The sequence below is a fragment of the Corvus moneduloides genome, chromosome 4 (assembly GCF_009650955.1).
Source record: "Corvus moneduloides isolate bCorMon1 chromosome 4, bCorMon1.pri, whole genome shotgun sequence".
Classification (NCBI taxonomy): Eukaryota; Metazoa; Chordata; class Aves; order Passeriformes; family Corvidae; genus Corvus; species Corvus moneduloides.
Genome location: NC_045479.1, coordinates 26,747,228 through 26,770,492, shown reverse-complemented (window position 1 = coordinate 26,770,492; position 23,265 = coordinate 26,747,228). Strand labels below are relative to the sequence as shown.

At 48.0% G+C, this 23,265-nt stretch overlaps 4 protein-coding genes and 2 pseudogenes across 5 annotated transcripts; 3 read left to right on the top strand and 3 right to left on the bottom strand.

Moving 5' to 3' along the window:
* The first annotated feature begins 53 nt into the window (after nucleotides 1-53).
* Nucleotides 54-1,593, top strand: LOC116442580 (histone H1.01). The gene has a single exon (XM_032105744.1). The coding sequence runs from the start codon at nucleotides 75-77 to the stop codon at nucleotides 732-734; it is 660 nt and encodes a 219-aa protein (XP_031961635.1). The 5' UTR covers nucleotides 54-74; the 3' UTR covers nucleotides 735-1,593.
* Nucleotides 1,173-2,365, bottom strand: LOC116442582 (annotated as a pseudogene).
* LOC116442583 lies at nucleotides 2,114-2,848 on the top strand (annotated as a pseudogene). The gene has a single exon (XR_004239598.1). The product of XR_004239598.1 is annotated as a histone H2B 1/2/3/4/6-like (transcript).
* Nucleotides 2,849-10,525: 7,677 nt separating this feature from the next.
* Nucleotides 10,526-11,832, bottom strand: LOC116442597 (histone H2A-IV). The gene has a single exon (XM_032105759.1). The coding sequence runs from the start codon at nucleotides 11,792-11,794 to the stop codon at nucleotides 11,405-11,407; it is 390 nt and encodes a 129-aa protein (XP_031961650.1). The 5' UTR covers nucleotides 11,795-11,832; the 3' UTR covers nucleotides 10,526-11,404.
* A 258-nt stretch (nucleotides 11,833-12,090) lies between these two features.
* Nucleotides 12,091-12,590, top strand: LOC116442601 (histone H2B 1/2/3/4/6). Its single transcript, XM_032105762.1, has one exon. The coding sequence runs from the start codon at nucleotides 12,145-12,147 to the stop codon at nucleotides 12,523-12,525; it is 381 nt and encodes a 126-aa protein (XP_031961653.1). The 5' UTR covers nucleotides 12,091-12,144; the 3' UTR covers nucleotides 12,526-12,590.
* Nucleotides 12,591-14,191: 1,601 nt separating this feature from the next.
* Nucleotides 14,192-14,699, bottom strand: LOC116442590 (histone H3). The gene has a single exon (XM_032105751.1). It carries the CDS (start codon nucleotides 14,690-14,692, stop codon nucleotides 14,282-14,284), a length of 411 nt encoding a protein of 136 aa, XP_031961642.1. The 5' UTR covers nucleotides 14,693-14,699; the 3' UTR covers nucleotides 14,192-14,281.
* Between the last annotated feature and the right edge of the window lie 8,566 nt (nucleotides 14,700-23,265).

Here is a 23,265-nt window from a genome sequence, read left to right as displayed (position 1 = left end):
CGCTCTAAAAATACGAGCATCTGACCCGGGCCAGCCCAATTGTGTTCGCCTGCTCCGCAGAGGAAGTCGCCGCGATGTCCGAGACCGCTCCCGCCGCCGCCCCCGATGCGCCCGCGCCCGGCGCCAAGGCCGCCGCCAAGAAGCCGAAGAAGGCGGCGAGCGGCTCCAAAGCCCGCAAGCCCGCGGGGCCCAGCGTCACCGAGCTGATCACCAAGGCCGTGTCCGCCTCCAAGGAGCGCAAGGGGCTCTCCCTCGCCGCGCTCAAGAAGGCGCTGGCCGCCGGCGGCTACGATGTGGAGAAGAACAACAGCCGCATCAAGCTGGGGCTCAAGAGCCTCGTCAGCAAGGGCACCCTGGTGCAGACCAAGGGCACCGGCGCCTCCGGCTCCTTCCGCCTCAACAAGAAACCCGGAGAAGTAAAAGAAAAAGCTCCCAAGAAAAGAGCGCCTGCAGCCAAGCCCAAGAAGCCGGCGGCTAAGAAGCCCGCCAGCGCCGCCAAGAAGCCCAAGAAAGCGGCGGCGGTGAAGAAGAGCCCCAAGAAGGCCAAGAAGCCGGCAGCTGCAGCGGCCAAGAAAGCGGTCAAGAGCCCCAAGAAAGCCGCAAAGGCCGGCCGCCCCAAGAAGGCCGCGAAGAGCCCGGCTAAGGCGAAAGCGGTGAAGCCCAAAGCAGCTAAGCCTAAGGCAGCCAAACCCAAAGCAGCCAAGGCAAAGAAGGCGGCGCCCAAAAAGAAGTAAATTGTATCAGAAGAGTTCTCCTCTACATACTTTGTTATCCAACGGCTCTTTTAAGAGCCACCCACACTTTCCCTAAAGGAGCTGATGCACCGAGGTCGTCTGTAACCTGCAGCAAGGATCGAGTAATTCGTAAGTCGTCAAGAGGTCAATTGTGTTTTGTATTTTTTGTTCCCTAGGATTACCGAAAGAAATGCTAATGAACGCGGTATAGCGCGGCGGCTTTAGGGAAGTATAGACCTTTTCTTCTTCCGAGTGATTACTTTGACTACCAGGAAACAATGTTTTATAATGATTTGATAAAAAATCGGATGTATGTTTTTTTAAAGATTATATTTTGTAACAAAATAATGCAATTGCCAGGCACGCTACTACTGAGCCATGTCTAATCTATTGTATTATTTCTCTTACGGTATCTCCGTAAATGCCTTTTGTCTGTTTGGGGGGAGGAGGGGAGGGTTTCTTTACTGACACAAATATAGCCCTCAGTTCTCCCAATCCTTTTGTTCCCGATGAGAAAGAAAGAGCTTTAAGTCTTGAAAAAGCCCGCTTTGCCCAAGGATTGGCCAGTGGAAGTCCCCGCCCGCTTCCCTTCCCCCTCCCTTCCCCGAAGACGATTACGCCTCTTATCTCTGGAACTGTATCAGCCACTCGGAAAAGAAAGAGGCGGAAAAGCGGGGAGGGACGGGTACTCTCAACAGATACTGTTCCTATGTTCTCCGACATAAGAACTAAACGGAAAGTATTCCATACCAGGAAGAACTTGTATGGAGAGAGGACGTTTTGACACGACTTTGTTAACGAAAATATGGAAAGCGTTGCTACTATATCTTAAGCCAAAAATAAAAAATAAGATAAAACACGGGTTGAGTAATTAATACAAAATAGCCTTAACTGTTGTTTGGATAACTCAGCTCTCTTAGGATCTTGTGGGTGGCTCTGAAAAGAGCCTTTGGGTTTCTGGAGAAGAAGAAATGCGCCAGTGGCGCTTCGGCGCTCACTTGGCTTTAGCCTTGTGGCTGTCGGTCTTCTTGGGCAGCAGCACGGCCTGGATGTTGGGCAGCACGCCGCCCTGCGCGATCGTCACCTTGCCCAGCAGCTTGTTGAGCTCCTCGTCGTTGCGGATGGCGAGCTGCAGGTGGCGGGGGATGATGCGCGTCTTCTTGTTGTCGCGGGCCGCGTTGCCCGCCAGCTCCAGGATCTCGGCCGTCAGGTACTCCAGCACGGCCGCCAGGTACACCGGGGCGCCGGCGCCCACGCGCTCCGCGTAGTTGCCCTTGCGCAGCAGCCGGTGCACGCGGCCCACGGGGAACTGCAGCCCGGCCCGCGACGAGCGCGACTTGGCCTTGGCGCGCGCCTTCCCGCCCTGCTTGCCCCGGCCGGACATCTTCCCTTGCTCGCCTCCTCTGAAAGGCACCGGCAGCACAGCGCAGCCGACTCTCAGCGCGCCCCGGCTCTGCTCTCTCTTTACCAGCTCGTCCCTTCGCTGATAGGTTGAGAAGTAGGTCTTGTGTGGGCAGCCAATGACAAGGCGAATCGAATTCTGACCAACCAGACGCGACTACTGGGGAGTGATGACATATTTTGTGTTCTGACCAATGAGAATACGCAGGGCCGATGCTGCTCATTTGCATATTGGAGCTATAAATACGTGGCACGCAGCCGCTCTCCTCACTTCGCTCCTCGGTTTGTCGGAGAGCGGCTGCGTGCTGTTTCGGAGATAAGCAGTAGTCGCCATGCCCGAGCCGGCCAAGTCCGCCCCCGCGCCCAAGAAGGGCTCCAAGAAGGCGGTCACCAAGACCCAAAAGAAAGGAGACAAGAAGCGCAAGAAGAGCCGCAAGGAGAGCTACTCGATCTACGTGTACAAGGTGCTGAAGCAGGTGCACCCCGACACGGGCATCTCGTCCAAGGCCATGGGCATCATGAACTCCTTCGTCAACGACATCTTCGAGCGCATCGCCGGCGAGGCGTCGCGCCTGGCGCACTACAACAAGCGCTCCACCATCACGTCGCGGGAGATCCAGACGGCCGTGCGGCTGCTGCTGCCCGGCGAGCTGGCCAAGCACGCCGTGTCCGAGGGCACCAAGGCTGTCACCAAGTACACCAGCTCCAAGTAGGGCGTCTCGGACCGTCACTTGCAACCCAAAGGCTCTTTTAAGAGCCACCCACTTTTTCAAAAAAAGGGCTGTATAATCACGTAAGAAAATACTTTACTATTCTGAAAGCTTCTTTTAAGGGTTTTTTTGAGGGGCTTTTAGGTTTTGCATGCAACTTAGGGGTTATTTTTATAAAATACTGGTCTCCAGTTAATTGTCTTAATGAACATTCACTAACTGCAATAGATCTGTAACTAAAGGTGTTGTAAGTTTTCTTAGCTGATGCTGCTTTTCCTTAATTTATGGTTCTCACAATTTTCAGTGTCATTGTATATGAGTAAGACCTTACTATTCAAAGTTTTCCTGTTATATATATATGTTGTAAATTTAAAGAAATATTTCTGGATTTTTCTAGTTAGGAGGGAATCGAAATTATTACTAATGAATACTCATCCATGTACAGCTGTGCTATAGTAAGATCTACCACTTGATGGTGCTGTGTCTGGGGTTTTTGTAGGAGCAGTAAGAGGTGAGTACAGTGCACTCTACTACAAAAGAATTTATGTAGCAACAAGTGATATTTATCCAAAGCTCTTGCCAATAGCCCAGTCACCAATACAACGCAGAAGTACTTTCTGAAATCACCTTTATTTTCGCTATTTGTCTTAATAATTCTACTGTTCATGTGATTTTTTTTTTTGTTATAGCAACTTTCTTAGCTTCTCCCTGTGACTGCTTTAGGCTCCCCTTGCAACTAAGAAAACACGTGAAAATTAATATTTTTTTCTCTTACTTGTCCTTTCTATTTATCTGTAACTAATTGTATTAAAGCTATGAAATACTAAGGAACTAGATATCCTGGGCTGGCTTTGTAAGCTATCAGAGTTTATCATAAAGCTACTAATTAGGCTTAAACTGCAGGCTTTCTGAGTCACTCCATCACGTTCTTGGATAATTACATGCTACCATAGATGCAGATCAAAGCCATTATCACTTTCAAACTAGATCTGAATAATCCTGAATTGCAAGTATGTATTGTGAACTTCTGAACATAATTTGTACAGGGACCACAGAATCACCAAAGTGCACTTTGAAGTACTGACTTGCACGTTGTTTGGTTGTACAGCTAATGAGACAGGTACCAGGTCTCTCATAAATTTGTCACCTATTACCTAATAAAAGTTAATTTCAGTTTGAGGGTTTATGGGGACTTCTCAGATTGGATTTCAGATATCCAGTGGGAAGAGGCTCTCTCCATCCTCTTCTTTATCAGCTTAAAATGGTGTTTTGACATCTCTCCAAGTGCTTTGGTGCAAACTCTGAAACACAGGTTGCTTATTCTGGGCATCTGTTTATGTCTAATACCTTAAACGATTAACAAACCATGGTATACTCCAGTCTCTAGGCTTTTTAAGTGTACCTGAGTCACTAGAAAAGCACAAAGAAGTGCTTATATTTTGACAGTGAAGGTGGTCAGCAGAGCAATTGGTCGGTGGCTATTCTGCATAATCAGTCATGTTAAAATACTCCAGTTGGAACTACAGCTATCAGGTGCCAGCCCTGCTGCCTGATTTGAAGTAGGAGCTCAGTGATGCCTTTTGGCCTCGCAGCTCATAAGTGTTCGTTTTGCCTTTCCTGTCTCTGTGTGCTCCGTGTTGCACGCTTCATTAGCAGCTGTCACAGAAACTCAGAGGACTTTTTTTAATAGATTATTTCAATGTGTGAAATTGTTTCTAGGCCCATAAAACTCTTTGCTCAACAGAAAATAAAGTGTTGCTAATTCAGTATGAATGATAAGGCATATTAGGGGGCTCTGTGAACATAGCATTTGACATCTGATATGTTTGTAACACAACTCTCATTTTTCTAACAGTGCTGAGGACAAAGTCTCTGAACTAACAAAGAGCTACGACCGTGGAAAATTTTGACCTCGTTCCTTTCACCAGAGGTAAAAGTAGTAGGATTTAAGCTGATTAAGTAAACAAAACTTAAAAATTTCATGCAACAATAGGATGAACATTCAAAGCCACTAGTGCAAATAGTGTGAATATAAAATCATATGACATCCTATTCTTCAGTCTTTCACATTCTTTACTGTTCTTTTCTATTTATTTCAGAGTAGTGTTCTTTGTATTCTTCAAGACACTCTACCCAGGATGATATCACCCAGCACCAGTAAGGTGGCACAGTGTTCAAATACATCATCCTGGTATAGCAGGTGATTTTGCTGCTGTCACCTAGACCGTGAAGGAAGCAAGCAGATGCCACCTCAAACAGTTTTCCTGCCCTAGGTTCTTCCTTGAAGATGAGTTTCCAATCTACTGAGTGAGTAGTTTCTTTATCCAACATGCAGAGCAGATAGAGCTGGGTGCCTCCAAAGAGGAATTGCCTACACCAGATTGCAACTTAAATTATATCTGTGCCACCCATCACCCAAGCCCCAAATTCCATTATTTAATTCTTGGTGGTGGTCCCTTGATGTCATATTAATTTTTTTGGTCACTGGGTACCCTTCTGAAGTTATCTCATTCTCAGGATTGTTTCCTTGGTCCATCTTCATTCTGCTTCTGTCTTGACAGTTTCAGCTTGTTCTGTGTCTGTGGCATCAGTTTTATCAAAAAGTTTACACTCTCATCAGCTTGTGTGCCCTAGGCCTGCAACTTGATGATCTTCCAGCGCAAAGCAAAGTTATTAATCCCATCAATTCTCAAAACTGGGAAGTGCTTGAATGCATAATCTTTAAACAGGCCCTTCATGTTGTCTTTTAATCTACCTTCCACGTTTACCTTCAAAATACCTCTTGATTTACAGCAACTGAAATATAGGGAATATTTACCCTTGGTAATACAAACATTTTTTTAAATTTTTTTTTTTTTTGTATCTCAACTCTTTGTATCTCAAACGATCAGAATGCTATTACAATTTAGTCCTGTAGTAAATAACCAGCAAAAAAGAATACTGAAGAACAACGCAACCAGTTACAAAAAATTACCCTATTTTATTTTTACTAGAATAATAAAGTTAGTATCACTCCTGGAAGGATATATTTCTTCTCTAGATGACCATCCTGCAGTAAAACTTATGTTTATTCATCATCATCTTTAAGAAAGAAAACACCCTCTCTTTTTATTTCTGCAAAAGTGAAATGCACCAGCTGGGCGAACAAATAACTGTATTCTCTAGTTAACTGACTGAATAGTGAATCAGAAATGAGAAATAGATGCCATACGTCTGGACCAAAACCTGAACAAATCACACACTGTTTGTACCACTTTTTTCTTCCTTCCTGGTTGTGTTTTTGTTTTGTTTGAGGGTTTTAGGATTTGGGGGGGGGGGGGTGTTTTTTTGGGGGGTTTTCTTTATTTTTGTTTTATTTTTATTAATGAAGTAAAGCAATATCTGCTCACAAACCTGAAATCAATTTTCTTTTTTTTTTAATGGCCACAGAATATAATTATCTGACGCCCAGGACAAATTATTGCAATGGTAGTTTCTCAGAGGCTTTCTTTTCCATTTTACATAGAAAAGAATATATTTTTTAAAAATTATGGTTGCAGGAAAAAGTATTGACTGCAGCTAGGGAAAAATACACACCTTGATGTAATGTTTTCAGCCAGTGATGAAAATCTGCCCAGGTCAGAGGGTAAATGAAAAAAATTAGGACTTCAGGTTCCAAAAATCTGGTCTTAGGGTTATGCCATTCAGAGAACAGCACAGCTCAAGACATGATACAAATCTCTCTGGAGAAGAGGGCAGAAAGTAGATGGGAAGGCAGCTGGGAACTTCTCCCTTCCTAACTCACACACCTACAAGGAAGGAAGAAGCATTACAATGAGCAGAGGCAGTTCTCTCCTCAAGGACTGGGGTCACAGGACCAGAGGCCTATGTAGGTGGAAAGAGTGTTTTGGGTTTTGGGTTCAATTTCTTTCATGGCTACAAAGAACTGAATTATTTGACAGCAGTCCTATTGAAGTGGTTGTTCCAAAAGGATTCCTTGTCAAAAACAATAGTAGGTATTAATCACAAATGTTCATCCTTTCATTTTTAACACTGAAAATCTCAGGAAGCAATTCTGGGCATACTTCCATTTTACATTGTCAGGAAAATTAATCCACAAGCACCAGAAGTTTATGTCCTAAAAGGAGACAGAGAAGTCCTGTTATTCAAATAAAGAGAGATGTCATGGGCATTTCCGGTGGGGTCTCTCAAGTTGTTGGAGGATGCAGCTTCCTTTTTATCCTAATTTCCTGGCTGCATTTCCTTCCCCATTGGCTGAGGTATTTGAGAGGTACAGACTTCCCCAACTGCCTAGTAAAGACCCCCTTCTAATGTGTAGGGCCCCCCCTTGTTTTTTTTCTTATTCCTTGTGTCTCTGTTCTTTTTCTCTAAGTCCAGGGATTTAACACAGTCTCGAGTGTGTAACAGTCTGTGCCAATTAGTGGAATTCCTATGGAATTTATGGTTCTTCCTATTGCTTCTTTCACCTCTCAGTATCTGGCTTTATCTACAGCAGGCCCACAGTTTGTTTGTAAAGACACCTCCTTCTCATTCCTTTCAACATCTAGAAAATAAGTAGATTGAAAAGAGTTACAGAACAGATTGGAATTTTAATCTCACATAAAATCCGCAACTTTTTTGTACCTGTATCCTACTTACATTGCATGTAGATTGTTTTACTTGTAAAGGTCATAGGAAAATGGAAGAAGTAATTCCTGAAATATGAAGAGAGCGCGCATAGAGAGTTACATCTGAAATCTGGGCTTGAGACAGATTAAAGGACGTTGACCTCCCTTTGTGCAGCATCAGAGCTGTGAAGAAATACACATATGTCTGGTATGCATCCTCTTTTCCTTTTGTAGCAAATGGCAGCAACAGTAAACGATCTGACAACTCCACATGATCAAGTTGTTTTGGTTTTTTCCCTTATGCTCTTGGGTCATAGCAAGGGGGTTAGTGTCTTTAGTCATCCCAGTTAAAAAAGAAAACAAAAATTACCACAGGAATGTCATAGCCCCAATCTTTCAACACATCAGAATATGTTTTAAACAGTTTCCTCCACCTGTGCTCCAAGCATCAGTAGACTGGACCAGCTGCATCACAGGCAAAACTGGATGCCTGGACTCAGCTGAGCTGCCTCAGGAAGCCAAGTTTAGTTGAGTTGGTTCCACTCTCTACATGCGAGGGCTTTTGAAATCACTGCTACAAATCCCATGGAAGAAGTTCATTATGGTCACATTTCACAGGCATATGTAGCTGCTGGATTTTTAGTCTTAAGTGATACTTACATGTCATTTCAAACCTCATAGGATATGTGTGTGTTGTACTCCAGACTTACCATAGCAGCTCACATTTCTCAGCAGGAAATGACATGGTATAAAGAATAGGGAGAAACACCAGGAAACTGCAAAAGAGCTGGGATTAATTTACAGCATTCATCTGAACTGAATGATGTCTGCTTTTCTGCTTCACCCTACAGGTTTCTTTCTTGATAAAGGAAGAGTGAAAAATACTTTAACTGGGGGTTGGGGTGAGACCGGAGGGGAAATACCTTGCTTCTGGATTTAAAAATCCAGGGCCCTGCTCTGCCCTTCCAGGAGATATCTGACCCTTTTCTTTCCCTTCTCCCCGCTGTCCCCAGGGGCCTCTTGCCTCGCAGGGGGTTGGAGGAAGCCTCAGAGCAGCGTAACCTGATCAGCCCCCAAGCCCCTAAACACCCCCATTCCCACTGTGAAGTCCTGCTCCATCCCGTGTTATTCCGCCATTTCCCTCCTCCCAGAGGCGGATTAGTCCTTAAATCACCGTCCCTGGCACCGGCGCAGGGAGCAGGAAAATATCTGCTTGTCAGGGCCAGACCAACAAATCCATTTCTCGTTGTCGCTGGAGAAATGATGGCTCCTGGTGGGAACCGTCCACTCTGTTACCCACCTACCCCCCGGCCCGCGCTGTATTTAAGCAGCAACGGGAAAACTCAGCTTTAGCCCAGCTCTCCTCCTTAACATGCCCAAATGAAATTCGTGCGATTAAATCGCAAAACGCAAAACAAAGGAAAACCAAACCAGCCGCGAATTCACGTGAGATTCATTCGTTTTAACGCACAGCCAGCTCGTCAATCCGGGAGCCACCGTGCATCCCGCCGTTCCAAACTGCGCCCAGACTCCTTTCCTCGAGCACGGGGGGTGAAGAGGGGGATGCGGCATCAGAGGGACCCGCCGGCGGGGGCGGGGCGGGCGGCCTGGGGGGCTGGTGAAGGTCTGGCCCGCTGGAGGTGCTAAGTGCTCTCATTAACGCAGGGAAGCATTTTTATCTTCCTCCCGTTCTGCTGTTGTAAAAACAAATTATTGTCAAAGAAATATCCGGGAGACCATCTGTGCCGACTATAGGAGACTGCCGGTGCTCACACCGGCATTGTTAGGAAATACATACATTTTCAAAACCATTCTGTCCACTTAGCCCTCTTTTGGTAAACCACATCTATAAAGCATCTTCACAAGAGTGTATGGCTGTACAATATACATTCGAGGTCCTACGGCCCTTCATAATCTGGACCTCATGTAGCCCTATCTTTATTTTATGGCTTTATTTCCCATGCATGTAATTCGAAACTACAACTGCATAATGACTAAACACGTTCCTTAGCAGGAAAAAATAAGAGGAATGACTACAATAATAATTATTAACTATATATCTTCTTGACTATTACCGTTGTATTCTTTATATCAGGGCATTCTTTTATAAGGGAACGAAACCCATTAAATTGTTCTGTTGGAAGTTTCTACAGTCTACAAACTAGAATTTTATCCCAGTCACACATCTGGGTGATGCACCGACGGTTTTTCTTAGAAGCCTTTCCCATTGTTTGCTACAATCCAATATGCAGAGGACAGTTTCATTATGTGGAACAAGGTAACGCGGAGGGGAGATTAGTGTAGACTTCCTTCCCCTATGGAAGGGTAAATTTATCACCAACTTAGTTTTAGGAAAATTAAACTCAGTGAACCCCAGGTCACGGGAGTTAACTCACATCTCTTTTTCCCTATGCTGGAGGAGAGAGATGGGAAAAAACATGGTCGTGTTGAAAACTGCTCCCGTTGCTGCAGTGCCACGAGCTGCAAAAAAAGAGCTTCATGAAGTCAAGAAACTGCTGGCCTCTGTGACCAAGAGCCTGCACGAAATGCTAAGAGAAAAATAAGCCAGGGAGTCCCACTAAAGCCAGAAGGAAATCGGAAGCCAGCAGGGCAGCACCAAAGCAGAAAAATAAACTTTAAAGAACACTGTGACCTAAACAGACAAACAAACTTTAAAGCAACGCTGTGACCTGCTGTAAGAGCAGGAAATTTTCTAAGGACTCGCTTTCTCCCAAAAGGAAGTGCTGGCTCGAAATTCCTCACACCCCGGGGAGAAGAGGGCGTGGATCAAGTGATAAGTGCCAGAAAAACGAAATTAAAAGCGATAGTGCTCTTTCCAGTGTAACACAGTGAACACCACCGTAGTGGCACATCACATCAGACCGCTCCTTGAGAACACTGGCAAACTCCTCCCTGCCTGAAATTTTTCCCTGGTGTTATACAACTCTGGCAAGGAAAGCCGGTGGGATTCCTTCATATATGTGTTGAAAAGCAGCAAAAATGGATCAGTCAGGGGCCCGAGGCTAGGAACACCTCTCCTGTTGTGAAACAATTTGTTCAAGGTCACTGCCAGGACTGCATAATTTTATTCAGGGCCTTATTTTTTGTGAGAAAGATTTGCTTCCCTTCCCACTCCCCTTTCTCTGAAATATGATGTTGCAACAGTGATCAGCTCCTATTTAGTACTCTCAAAGAAAACAATCCAGGCTGCTAATAAAACTTTAATATTGTCCTCTAACACGTACTGAACAGAGCACTTACAGCAAAGGCGGAGGTGTTTGGCCAGGGCATGTGACATTTAGACCATTATAAAACCCCTACTTGCCACTGGTAACGCACTGAGAATGTCAGTGCTCTCAAAGCACAATAAATCGTTAGACAATTAAGAAATTCTAAAAAGGCATTAGAGGAAAGTTAATCTTGGTGAAAAAACGAATAAGTTATTAAAAAAAATAAACTAGCATTAAGACAACTTCAGTACAGAAAGAGGGAGACTGGAACGAAGAATGGCATAACTAAAGACTTGAAGAAAAAGGGACTTATGTGTTTCTGCCTGTATTATCAAACAACCAAAACTGCAGTGACTCAACCCTTTGTGACCAACGTGGGCGGCTCTGAACAGAGCCTCTTGTAATTAGATTAGCCGCACGCAACATTTACTTGGCTTTAGCCTTGTGGCTTGCAGCTTTAGAAAAAAAGCCTTTCCAATAGGCACAAGAATTCCATGTGTGCAAGGATCTTGCTGGCTTTTACTGACCTCAATATTTTTTGAGAGCACTGTTTTTTTTCAACACGAGAGAAGGGAGAGGCGCAACAAATACGGTTGCAACCGCGCTAGAGACTTCTAAGCATACTTAAAAGCAATTTAGCTCGTTAGTGACCTTGTGGGTGGCTCTGAAAAGAGCCTTTGGGTTTCTCTTAGCAAAACTTCGCGGGCTTTGTCCTCCGGTGCTCACTTGGCTTTAGCCTTGTGGCTGTCGGTCTTCTTGGGCAGCAGCACGGCCTGGATGTTGGGCAGCACGCCGCCCTGCGCGATCGTCACCTTGCCCAGCAGCTTGTTGAGCTCCTCGTCGTTGCGGATGGCGAGCTGCAGGTGGCGGGGGATGATGCGCGTCTTCTTGTTGTCGCGGGCCGCGTTGCCCGCCAGCTCCAGGATCTCGGCCGTCAGGTACTCCAGCACGGCCGCCAGGTACACCGGGGCGCCGGCGCCCACGCGCTCCGCGTAGTTGCCCTTGCGCAGCAGCCGGTGCACGCGGCCCACGGGGAACTGCAGCCCGGCCCGCGACGAGCGCGACTTGGCCTTGGCGCGCGCCTTCCCGCCCTGCTTGCCCCGGCCGGACATCGCAGCGATTCAGCAACAGCAGCAGCGCACAAACCACAACAGCGTCCTGAGAGGCAAAGGAACAGCGAGCGCTACGCGCCCCGTGCCTTATATACCACCCGAGCGGAGCGGCAGCGCCTCTTCCGATTGGCTGCGAGAGGAATTGTTCCGACAGCCAATGACAAGGCGAATCGAGACGCGTCCAATAGGGACGCTCGGCGCCGAGAGCAGAGATGATGCCGGGCCAATGGCGATGCGGCGATTTCCGCGGCGCCGCTATAAAGGCGGTTCCCGAGCCCTAGTCCCGTATCGGCGTTCTGCTGAGGTAGTAGCTGCTTAGGGAGAGTGAGGGAGAAGCTGTGCTTGCAGCCATGCCTGAGCCAGCTAAATCTGCCCCCGCGCCCAAGAAGGGCTCCAAGAAGGCGGTCACCAAGACCCAAAAGAAAGGAGACAAGAAGCGCAAGAAGAGCCGCAAGGAGAGCTACTCGATCTACGTGTACAAGGTGCTGAAGCAGGTGCACCCCGACACGGGCATCTCGTCCAAGGCCATGGGCATCATGAACTCCTTCGTCAACGACATCTTCGAGCGCATCGCCGGCGAGGCGTCGCGCCTGGCGCACTACAACAAGCGCTCCACCATCACGTCGCGGGAGATCCAGACGGCCGTGCGGCTGCTGCTGCCCGGCGAGCTGGCCAAGCACGCCGTGTCCGAGGGCACCAAGGCTGTCACCAAGTACACCAGCTCCAAGTAGGGCGTCTCGGACTGTCACTTGCAACCCAAAGGCTCTTTTAAGAGCCACCCACTTTTTCAAAAAAGAGCTGTAATTTATCTCAGTTGTACATTTGCTCGTAGCATGTTTGCTGATTTGCTTAGTAGTGAATATTCAACCCCAAATACTGAAAATTACATTAAATAGTTCTGTTTTTAAGAGTATAAACCATGTTAGATCCTATTCCTGGTTTTTGGGCTTGTTTCTTAGTTGTTTTCTCTGCCGTACTGGCCCCACAAATTGCTGACAAGCCTTCATTTCGCCTGTTTTGCGTGAAATGCTTCAATTGGCAGCTATTCGAAGGGCACCTTCCCTGCGCTATCTCCCGGGTGCTGTTACTCAGGAAAAGTCCTTTCTGAAATGAGAGAATGGAATTAAAGTGCTTTCTTCCCCCGTTTCGACCGGTTTCAGCTATGGTCTCTCCCCTCTCCCATCCATACCACAGCCAAATGCCATATATTTTTTAAAAAGTGTCTTATTTTCACTAATTTATAGGGAAACACTTTTTTCCCCCCTATGCTTCATTGGTCTTCCCAATCTGAAAAATAAAATTAGTTTAAAACAAATGCCTTACGTTATTAATGAAGCTGTTGCTTATTAATTCGTTTTATTATTATAGGAATCCGAATAATAGCTTGTTAATGGCTTCAGAACTGAATAGCATTCATATAAGGTGATTTCTTAGTCCCTGCTGCCCCCTTATGGGTGTTTTTGAATTTTCGGTCATTTTTTGTTTTACAGCACCGGGTTAAGACCTCAGATTCAGATATGTAGGAAAAACTGCAAATACTGATGAGAAACTGATCCCAGGGGATAAGCAGGACTTTGAGGACCGAAAAATTAAAAAATGGACACAAAATACAAGAGAGAGAGTTCTTTAAATTTTAGAATTGGCGGCTCTTAATAGACACAGTCTCTCCCTGACAGGGAACGGAGGCAGCCCACGTAGACCCAAAGGCTCTTTTTTCAAGAACCCCTACATGCACAATGAAAATGGCTATAGCCCTGCTCTGTTATGAGCATGGTTGCTATTTTAAAATTTCTTTTAGATTTTAACGCTATGTATTTATGGTCCCCGCTTCTCCTTTTTTTCGAGTCTCATTTTTCTGAGCTGCTGCATGTAAGAAAACTTTGTTTTATAAAACCCCATAAGGATATAAACGTCATTTACAATTCATCCGAGAGGCTTTGCAGGGAGTAACTTGTGCTTTATGAACAGTGGGTGAGGGAGGGAGACAAAATCGGAGAGAGAAGTGAATATATTGATTTAAGGGGGGTAAGCAGCAGTCTCAAGTAGAATGGCGTTTACATCCCTGTGACCGTGCCTGACGACACAGCTCTGGAGGGGAAAGGACGGCCGAGTATATGAACCACCGTCTGCAGTTGCCCCGGGTTAAAAAACGCACTTTTAAAATCTCTCTGGCTCCGGAAAGAGGAAAAAATTCCTAGAGCTCATTGCAAATTTTACTGTCAAACCAAACACGTAATTAATTACAAATAAGCCGCTAAGAGTTCTTTCTGTGTATTATATAGGGGTCACTTACATAAACTTGAAATTCTTAAATATGGACACCCATCCCGCCCCTGCACTATCACTCCTCTTCCACCCAATAAAAACGTTTTTGTTTAAAACAGCGCTTCAACTCTTTTAATTGGAGTTGTAGTGGCTCTTAAAAGAGCCTTTGGGTTTCTATAACTTGCCTCCGTGCTTGGCCGCCAAAAGGCTACAGCAGGAGACTTAAGCGCGCTCGCCGCGGATGCGGCGGGCCAGCTGGATGTCCTTGGGCATGATGGTGACGCGCTTGGCGTGGATGGCGCACAGGTTGGTGTCCTCGAAGAGCCCCACCAGGTAGGCCTCGCTGGCCTCCTGCAGCGCCATCACGGCCGAGCTCTGGAAGCGCAGGTCGGTCTTAAAGTCCTGCGCGATCTCGCGCACCAGGCGCTGGAAGGGCAGCTTGCGGATCAGCAGCTCCGTGGACTTCTGGTAGCGCCGGATCTCGCGCAGCGCCACCGTGCCGGGCCGGTAGCGGTGCGGCTTCTTGACGCCGCCCGTGGCCGGCGCGCTCTTGCGGGCCGCCTTGGTGGCCAGCTGCTTGCGGGGCGCCTTGCCGCCCGTCGACTTACGCGCCGTCTGCTTCGTGCGCGCCATCGCTCAGCACCAACGCACACACAAGCAACGCACAACCACCACGGCCCGCACTGCACCAGCGGCTCCCAGCCGCCGACTATTTATAGCCCGCCGCCCGCGCCGATTGGCCGCCCGCGAGACACCGGCCGGCTCCCATTGGACCCTCCGCGCGAGCCCGGCGAAAGGCCCCGCCTCCGGGGCGGGAAGCGCGCGCTGGCCTCGCCCCGCCCCTGCCCCCTTCAACCAGCGGTTCGCAAGGCGGAAGGGGGGGCGGCAGCACCGCAGGCGGGCAGTGCAGCGCCGTCTTGTAGCTCACGCCTCGGGCTCGCTTTCCTTTTTCCAAAGCCGCTCGGCTCAGCGCCGGGCCCGCTGGCTAAAGCTGCCATCGCTAACGGCCTCCTTCCCCGAGTGCGCTCGGATTTTTCCCGCTCCGTAGGCGCGTTCGTTTCAGGGCCGCGGCCGAAAGGCTGAAGGCGCAAGGCGGCAGCCGACTTCCCTGGCCAAGCCAGGCTTTCCCGGCTGCTGCCGCGGCCCGGCGGAGGCGCCGCGCGTCTCGCGGGGAGCGCGCCCCGGTGAAGCGAACGCGCGGGCTGCGAGCCGCGAGCGCCACCAATCAGCGGCGTGTGGAGAGCCGCGTGAGGCGCGGCCGGGCCCGCCCCCGGGGAGGCTCCGTGCAGTCCTCACTCAGGTCGGACCGAGCGCGGCAGCGGCGCGGCCCCGGCTCTGCCCGCCCGCCCCCGGCCCCGTCCGCTGCTCGGCGGCGGAGTTTACGGGGCGCGGGGAAACGGCGGTGGGGAGAGAGGCGGACGAAAGCCGGGAAAGAGCCACTCTGGGGAGCCTGTGCTCGTCCCTACCGCCTGTGCAGGACTATGCGGTTCGGGGGCGAGAACGCATACTGAGGGGAGGGAAGGAGAGCCGGCATTCGTCTCGGAGCCTTTTGTTCAAAACCAAAAGAACTGAAAATCAAGAGCACAGGGTCGTCTGGAATCGCCTGTGCTTTGAATGACCCCGATTCACGCAGTCTTCGGTTCGCGTAGCTCAACAAGGAAACACCACGTACTAGAAGTCAGGAATACATTTGTTTCGGCCACGTTTGCTTTGAGACCAGAGACAGCATTCGTTTATCTAACCCGCCTCCCCCAAACTGTACATACATCGAAAGAGGGCTTCCACGGATTTAAGCGAATTATGAACGTCCTCGGGTCCGTTGAAGCAGATGCAGGACATATCCGTTTACCGTAGACAATGCACGTCCCACTTTCCTTAGAATTTACAGTGCTTTCACACCGTAACCGCTCTTTTCCTGAAAAAAAAAAAACCCAAACAAAAACCCAAAAAACAACAACAACAAAAACCAAACAAAAACAAAACAAACAAACCCCCCCCTCCAAAAACAACCAAAAAAACACCAAACCAAAACGGGACATCAAAGTTCAAATCACCATAGCATCACCTCTCATATTGAAAAGGTGGTGGCACTTAAAAGAGCCTTTAAGTCCAGGAGGTCTGGCACAGGGCGCAGAAGCAGTTTACTTGGATGCGGTGTATTTGGTAAGAGCCTTGGTTCCCTCAGAGACGGGTGTTGTTTTCCACTGCCAGCTCTGTGCTCCCTTCTGGTCTGCGGCGGTTTACGAGATGGGGTTGCCGAGCAATGTGAGTTCTCGTGGGTTGTAGAGAGACGTAATTGTCGTAGCCCTAGATCCATATAGGAGGACTTTTGTGTTTCCTGGGTATCAAAATGTAGCGTTTTTCGCGTGGCACAGAGAGATGGGGATACCGCGGGTGCAGAGCGAGTCGATGTGTGCGCCCATCGGCGCCAATGAATGCGTGTGTGTTGGGGAAGAGCAAAGCGAAGTGTTTGTCGTTTGAAGCGCAGAGCGATGTGTGTGTCATCGGGAGAGGAGAGATGTGTGCCTCGTCGGGCGCTGATGGAGGTGTGTGTCTGCTGGTGCAAAGCGATGTGTATTTCCTTCAGCGCGGCGCGATGAGTGTGTGGGGAAGCAGCAAAGTGCTGTATCCGTTCGTCGGGGATCGAAATGATCCCTCCGTCGCGGAGGAGCGGGACGATGCGTGCACTAGCAGGCGCTGAACAGTGTTTGTCAGCTGGTGCAGAAAGATCTATGTTTTTGCTGGGCTCGGGAGGTACCGTATGTCGTAGGGAGCAGAGAGATTTATGTGCCGGGAGGTGCAGAGGGCTCTGTCTGTCGGGACGTAAGGGTAATGTGGACTGAGGGCGCTGATGTGTTTCTGGCAGCGGGTGGGGAGTGTGTGGGGACGACGCAGGGCGATGCGTGTTTCGGCAGACTCAGAGAGACGAGACTGTCGTGCACTGCGTGCATCGTCGGGCGCAGAATGATTTGCTTGTAAAACAGTGCAGAGCGATGTGCTGTCCTTCGGGAATGAAGCGATATGTGTGTAAACCGGCGGGCAGCGATGTGTGTGTGCGGGAGGGGCGGGACAATGCGTGTGTCATTGGGAGGAAAGCCGTGCGTGTTTCGAGAGGCGCAGAGCGATGGCAGCGCCGTACGCAGGGCAGTGTGTGACCCGTCGGCGCAGAGCGACGTGTGTGTCGGGGGGTGCTCGACGGTGGTGGAGCCGAGGAGTGTAAATCTAATTCGTTTTTCGGGGGGCACTTTTTCGGGATCATAGAGCTATGTGTATGTCAGACACATAGTGTGTGTGTTTGCATATCGTTTAATGGAAAACATATTGTGGAACGTTTAGAAAGTGAACATGTGTACGCTGGACAAAGTAGAATACTGAAACACAGCAGTGGGCTGTGGAGAGAAGAGGTCACTGTAATAAGTACTCCGTGTTGGGACTCCCGAGCACTTGTAAGGATACATCAAATCTCCCTTCTCCCGCCTCTTGACGGGGGAGTGAATGTGTTGTGCAATTCACTAGATCGTAATTTACCTGTTTCGTTCCGTGTTTCTTCGGTCGAGCTTGCACAAGCCGCGACAGCGCGGGGAGGGGTGACAGCCTCCTGCATTTCCGTGCTCCCGTTTGCCGAGCACGGCACTGCCCGACCCTCCCTCCTTGCCCGACGCTCACTCGGCGGTCGGACTCACCCCCGCTCAGCGTAGGGAAGACGAGCTGGTCACGAAGGTGCCCACTGCGATCAGGAGCTCGGCGGCAGCCCTCCGTCTGAAGCCGCTGCTCTTTCCGCTCTGGCCCCGGCGCCGCGTCCCGCCGTGCTCCGCTTCTCTCCGCGCCCGGTTTTAAGACTGACATGTTAATTAAACACACATTCCCGCGCCGAATTTGTATCTATCTCATCTGACTATTCCTTTCCAGAAACATTGGTTTTAAGGGGGTTAATTATCTTCTGTTTCTTGAATCGCCACAGGAAGCCCTTGAACTGTCATACTCACGGCCCCCAAATTAACCCTTAGCAGGCTTCCGAGGTCTGTGCAGAAACAGGCGAGTTGTACACAGTCCCAGTCGTGTCCCGGAGCAGCTCCTTTCCCCAGCCGCTGCATCCTGGCTTGCCCGTCCTGTCCAGGAGGGACCGCCGTGGGGCTGACAGCAAACTTGCCCCTGCTTTTCCTCTCGGTACCAAGTCTCTGTCTTGCCTGGGTGTTGAGTGAAAAGCTATTGTACGTGGAAGTTTTCTAAGTGTGGGAACTGCTGAAATAAATGCCGTGTCTTATCTTGTATGGAAGTATTGGACTCCTCCTCAGATCCTCGCCGTCTCTCCATTTCGCTCCCGAGACCTGTGGCAGAGCACAATTCATACAAAAAATAGCCAGAAATAGAGAAATCGGGTAGGGGAACCTGCAAGGGTCAGACTCTGGGCTGAATCACAGCAGGCAGGACCCCGACCGTCAGCCTGTTTGTTCATCACCTGCCTTCACCGTCTACATTTTCCCGTGCTGGTCCGGCACACTCCATCCCCCCTCCGCGACGGCTGCAACTGCAGCTTCGGGCCCCGTGCCCTCACACGGCCGTGGGATGGATGTCTGGCCGGAGCCCCTGGCACAGCCCGCAGTGAAGGAACGGCGCGGAGTCCTTCGTGTCCCTCTGCTTCTTGTGGCACGAAGAAGTCTGAGCAGGCAGTGCCAGGGCATCCCGGCACTGTTCCCTTCAGCAGTCCACACCCTCCTCCCACTCCACACAACGGGCAGACTGTCGCTTAGGAGCACACTCCATCCCATCCCCTTCTGTCAGTAGCATACCTCTGCACAGATTTGGCAGTGAAGCCACACTTCGCCTAATCAACGCATTAGTTATCACTAACTGATGTTCTGTGTTACCCTCAGCTTTCCAAGAACAGTTTCATACAGTCTCTTAAGGCGAAAATATCCTGGCACTAGATGGGGATAAAGTTCATCTCCCCAGTGATGGTACGAAGTGCTTTATCTTCTCAAAACTATGGCAACCATCACCGACATAAATAAATATTTAACCAACAAGTTTAACACTTTTGCTTGCATATTGAGCTACAAAAGTCTCATGCCCCCACGATTTTATTTTTTTAATTTAGATGAAGAGAATCTAAATTAAAACACTCTTCTTGATGGATTTTTGCGGACATGCCTTCTCTCTGCCACTGATTGCCTGTTAAAGTCCTCTCCTTAACAGGCACTGGTGGATATGGTATTTTGCATGGGGAAAAAAGCTAAATGCCATGGAAAAGATGGTGAGTAACAGCTGCGATAAGCACCAGAAGGCATGGTTAGAAACCAAAAACCGCCACCAACAAAAAAAAACCCTCAACACACAAATACCCCCAAACAACAACAACAAAAACCCCTACAAACAAACAAACCCAGAAAACCAACCCACAAACAAACACACTCCCCCCCCTCCCCCCCCAATAAAAAAACACACTAAAAAAACAATCCCAAATCGACGCAGGCAGTATAAATCAGTTTTTCTTTGGGAGTTGCTTATCAAACTGTCCCTGAGGAACAAAACCATAAGAGCCCACACAATTAGTTTGATGTCTTCCTAGACAAAAATTCTGTGAAGAGCTGTAAACGAGTAAGCTGAACACGTTGTTCAGGGTGGATGTTCAAACCTGATAACAAGGAAATGGGAACGGCAAAGACAAAGAAAAACATTTGCACATTTAAGACAGGGATTTTAACACCCTTTTGTTCTTGTAAGGTACTGTCTTTCCCGCAGGAGCAGCCCACAGAGATATTTGATGTGTCTGTTCCTCTCCTAACTTTTTCTGTGCTTTCAGATTTATGGAAGAACTGATTCCCTGAACACAGCATGACATTTGAAAGGGAAGCTGGTCCCCATCACCGGTTCCACATGATGGAAAATCCAACCCTGGGCCGACAGTGCAGAGCAAAACCGCTTTACTCATCACAGTAACAACGTACAGGCAGATTTCATTGCAGTTCTGCTTGTACTTCGGTATCCAAGAGGACTCATTTCCCGAGAGGGAAACATACTTCCTGTTGGTTGGACAGTCTTTCTCCCTTTTCCTTTGCCAGACTTGAAGGTTACCTGTTTTTCAAGTTTTCTCAAGGTCTTGCACTCCACCTGCCGGTTTTAACACCTTGACTTTGGGGTAGCATTCAGTCTCAGGTTTTACCTTCCATGTTGTGCCTGTGCATCTCTAACTCCACCGGCTCCACTTTCCCAGCTCAGCCTCATGCCAGCCTCATCCCAACAGACTTGCTCAGTGATCCAGGACAGTGTGGCTGTCCCCAGACACTGTCACGATCCGTGCCCCACTCACCATGTGCAGGTGCTGCACGGCTGTGTCCTTGGCCACAGAATGGCCCTTCCTGCCCCGCTGTCCCCTTTGTCTTTCAGCTCAACCACCTTTCAGGAGGACAGCCCACTCCTGCTGCTCCCCCCAAACCTTGCTGAACTCATTTGTTCACCTAAGAATGTACTTAATGAAGCTAAATTAGACTTAACATAAAGTCTTCTCCCCTTTCAAATAGCCATAACTTACACATCTGTCCTCTTCAAGTCTATTAGTGATGATAGCAGAGATATTGAGGAATGAAATAAAAATTCAGCCACTTCCAAACATTTCCTGAAACATTATCATGATCCCACACAGATCACTTTTTCCAGCTCAACATGCCATCACTTTCTCAAATATCTGATACCGGGAAAATATCAGGCTCCCCTTGAGTTGCATAAAGATGACTGAGAGGGGACCTTATTAATGTATGTAGCTTTCAGAAGGGAGTGTGCCTAGAGGATGGAGCCAGGCTCTTCTCAGTGGTGCCAAGTGGTGAACAAGAGGCAGAAACTGATGCACAGGAAATTTCACCTGAATATAACGAAGAATAACTTTACTGTGTGGCGGAAAACACACTGGAACAGACTGCCCAGAGAGGTTGTGGAGTGTCCCTCACTGGAGATATTCAAGAACCACCTGGACACAATCCTGTGCAACGTGTACCAGGATTACCCTGCTTGAGCAGGGAGGTTGGACCAGCTGACACACTGTGGTCCCTTCCAACCTTTCCCAGTTTGTGGTTCTATGACATATTGCTGACACTGTTCAGCATTACGTCTGCTTCTACAAACACTGGCTTCAAAGTATCACAGGTATCAGTAATAATGGCTATCAGCCTGATCTGCCTGTTCCCTTCTCTTCCTCTACTCCTTCTGTCATTCTTCCTAACCACCTCACTCATCTGGAGGTGCCTCCTGTTTGTTTTTCCCTGGAAGTTACTACATACCCACAATTTCTCATTCCCACTCGCCCTCTCAGAGAAGGACTCTTTCTTCCTGACAGCATATGAGCAATGGCCGTTGTTACCAAACATGTAGCATCCACCTCTTCCCTGCTGCATCAAATGTCCACATGCCTGATTTATGGCACTGAAACGTGTTTTTGAGCTGTAGCAATTCAGCCAAGGAATGTGCTGGACATCATTATGGTCAACCTAAACAGAGAAGAGAAGCTTAGGATGGGTATTCTAAAGCACTAGACAGGACAGGCCATTTCTTTGTCCAGCTAAACAGAGTAATAAACCCTCTCACTACCTTGCTTCAAGTTATCTGGGTGAGATGGACAAAGGAGAGAGATAAGAGGCAAATGGATCATATCTTGAGGAGATAAAGACATCTCAGGGGGAGCAGTGAATCAAAGCTGAGCCGCCTCAAGCATCTGTATGTCCAAGTGATAGTTGGCAGCATCCTGTAGGGAAGTAGATGCTGGTGATTGCCCCACACTTTGCCCTGCAGTGATCCTACCAAAAGATGGGGCAGCAAGTGTTCTCATGGGCTAGGTTAAGAGAAAGAATCATTGAAATTTAGGTATGTCATAGTTACATCCCACTGATTTTGCTGATCTCATTCTGTGAATGAAATTTGGTTTTTCTGTGAATACTGGGGCTGCATGCAGAGAGGCTTCCAGAACAATCTGCAAGGCCTGTAATGCTTGGGGTTTCTTTTATTGAAGAAGGAGTAAAAGGAAACAGCAGTTAGGAACTGTAGGAAACAACCAAAGTGGCTCCTGGGTAAAAACCCACTATGACTTCCTGAAAAGGAAGGACTACAAGCTCATTTTGGAATGCATAGATCTTCCCAACCTCAAAATATCTGGGAAGAACCCATGGATATCAGCTTTCCAGTGTCTCAGCTTTCTTCTCAGTGCTCACCTGCAATGCTCTGATGCTCATTTATCATAACCTACAAGGAGTAAGAGTATCTCAGATGGCTTCCACATTTAAATTACTGCGGTTAATTGGCCTCTTCCCATCCTTGTAGTTTTTCCTTCCACCATCACTTGCAGGTCTTCTGAGCCAAGGCACCAGACAGCTAAGAAGTGACTCAGCCCCTCAGTCTCTGCCTGTAATGCTTGTGGCTTGTAGGAGATGGTACAGGACAGTGCAGTTCTGCAAAAAGGTATTCCACTTGTAACTTTTCACTTCACCCTGACAACTGAGAGTCAGACAGCTGCAGAAACCAGGCAGAAGTCAAAACAGAAATGTTTTTCTTACCATCTTGAAATGGGAATTAGATCTCACCCATGTGTTCTGCAGTCACCTTTGCTGAGGATGTTTGTGGAGAGGATGACCTAGGAAAGAGAGGGCTGCATCCTTCCCTCAGCGGGAAAGAGCTGCTCTTTCCTAAAGCACAGAGCAAGCAGCAGCAGTCCAGACAAGTCCCAAGTAACATGCATGAGGTGTGCACCAGCAAAGGAAATGTCACCTTCACGTGACTTCTGATTAAATCACTGATACACAAACATAAATTAATTAATCCAGCACAGTAGCACTTTCATACATATAATATTTATATCACATTGAAATATTAAATATTAAAAAGACGCATAGTAATTTGACTGTTTGATTGTTCTGAACTGATTCTTGGAGTTATCCCTTAACTGAGCTCAGAAGTTATCAAAAACTTTGTAGTCTGGAACAATCAAGGAACTATTTCTCTCTTGCTTTGAACCAAAATGAAACTGCTTAAAAAAATCTGAGTATGTTTGTAAGAAATTAATTTAAAAAAAAAAAGCAAGCTGTGTCTGTGGGTCCCCTTGTAATACCTAAATTTCGCTGCCTAATGCCTACAATAACTCAGGTCACAAATTTTTTTATTTTAAGAGATTCCTCTTTTATCTGGGGCCTTTAAATCTCTATTAATACAAAAATTTTTGTCAT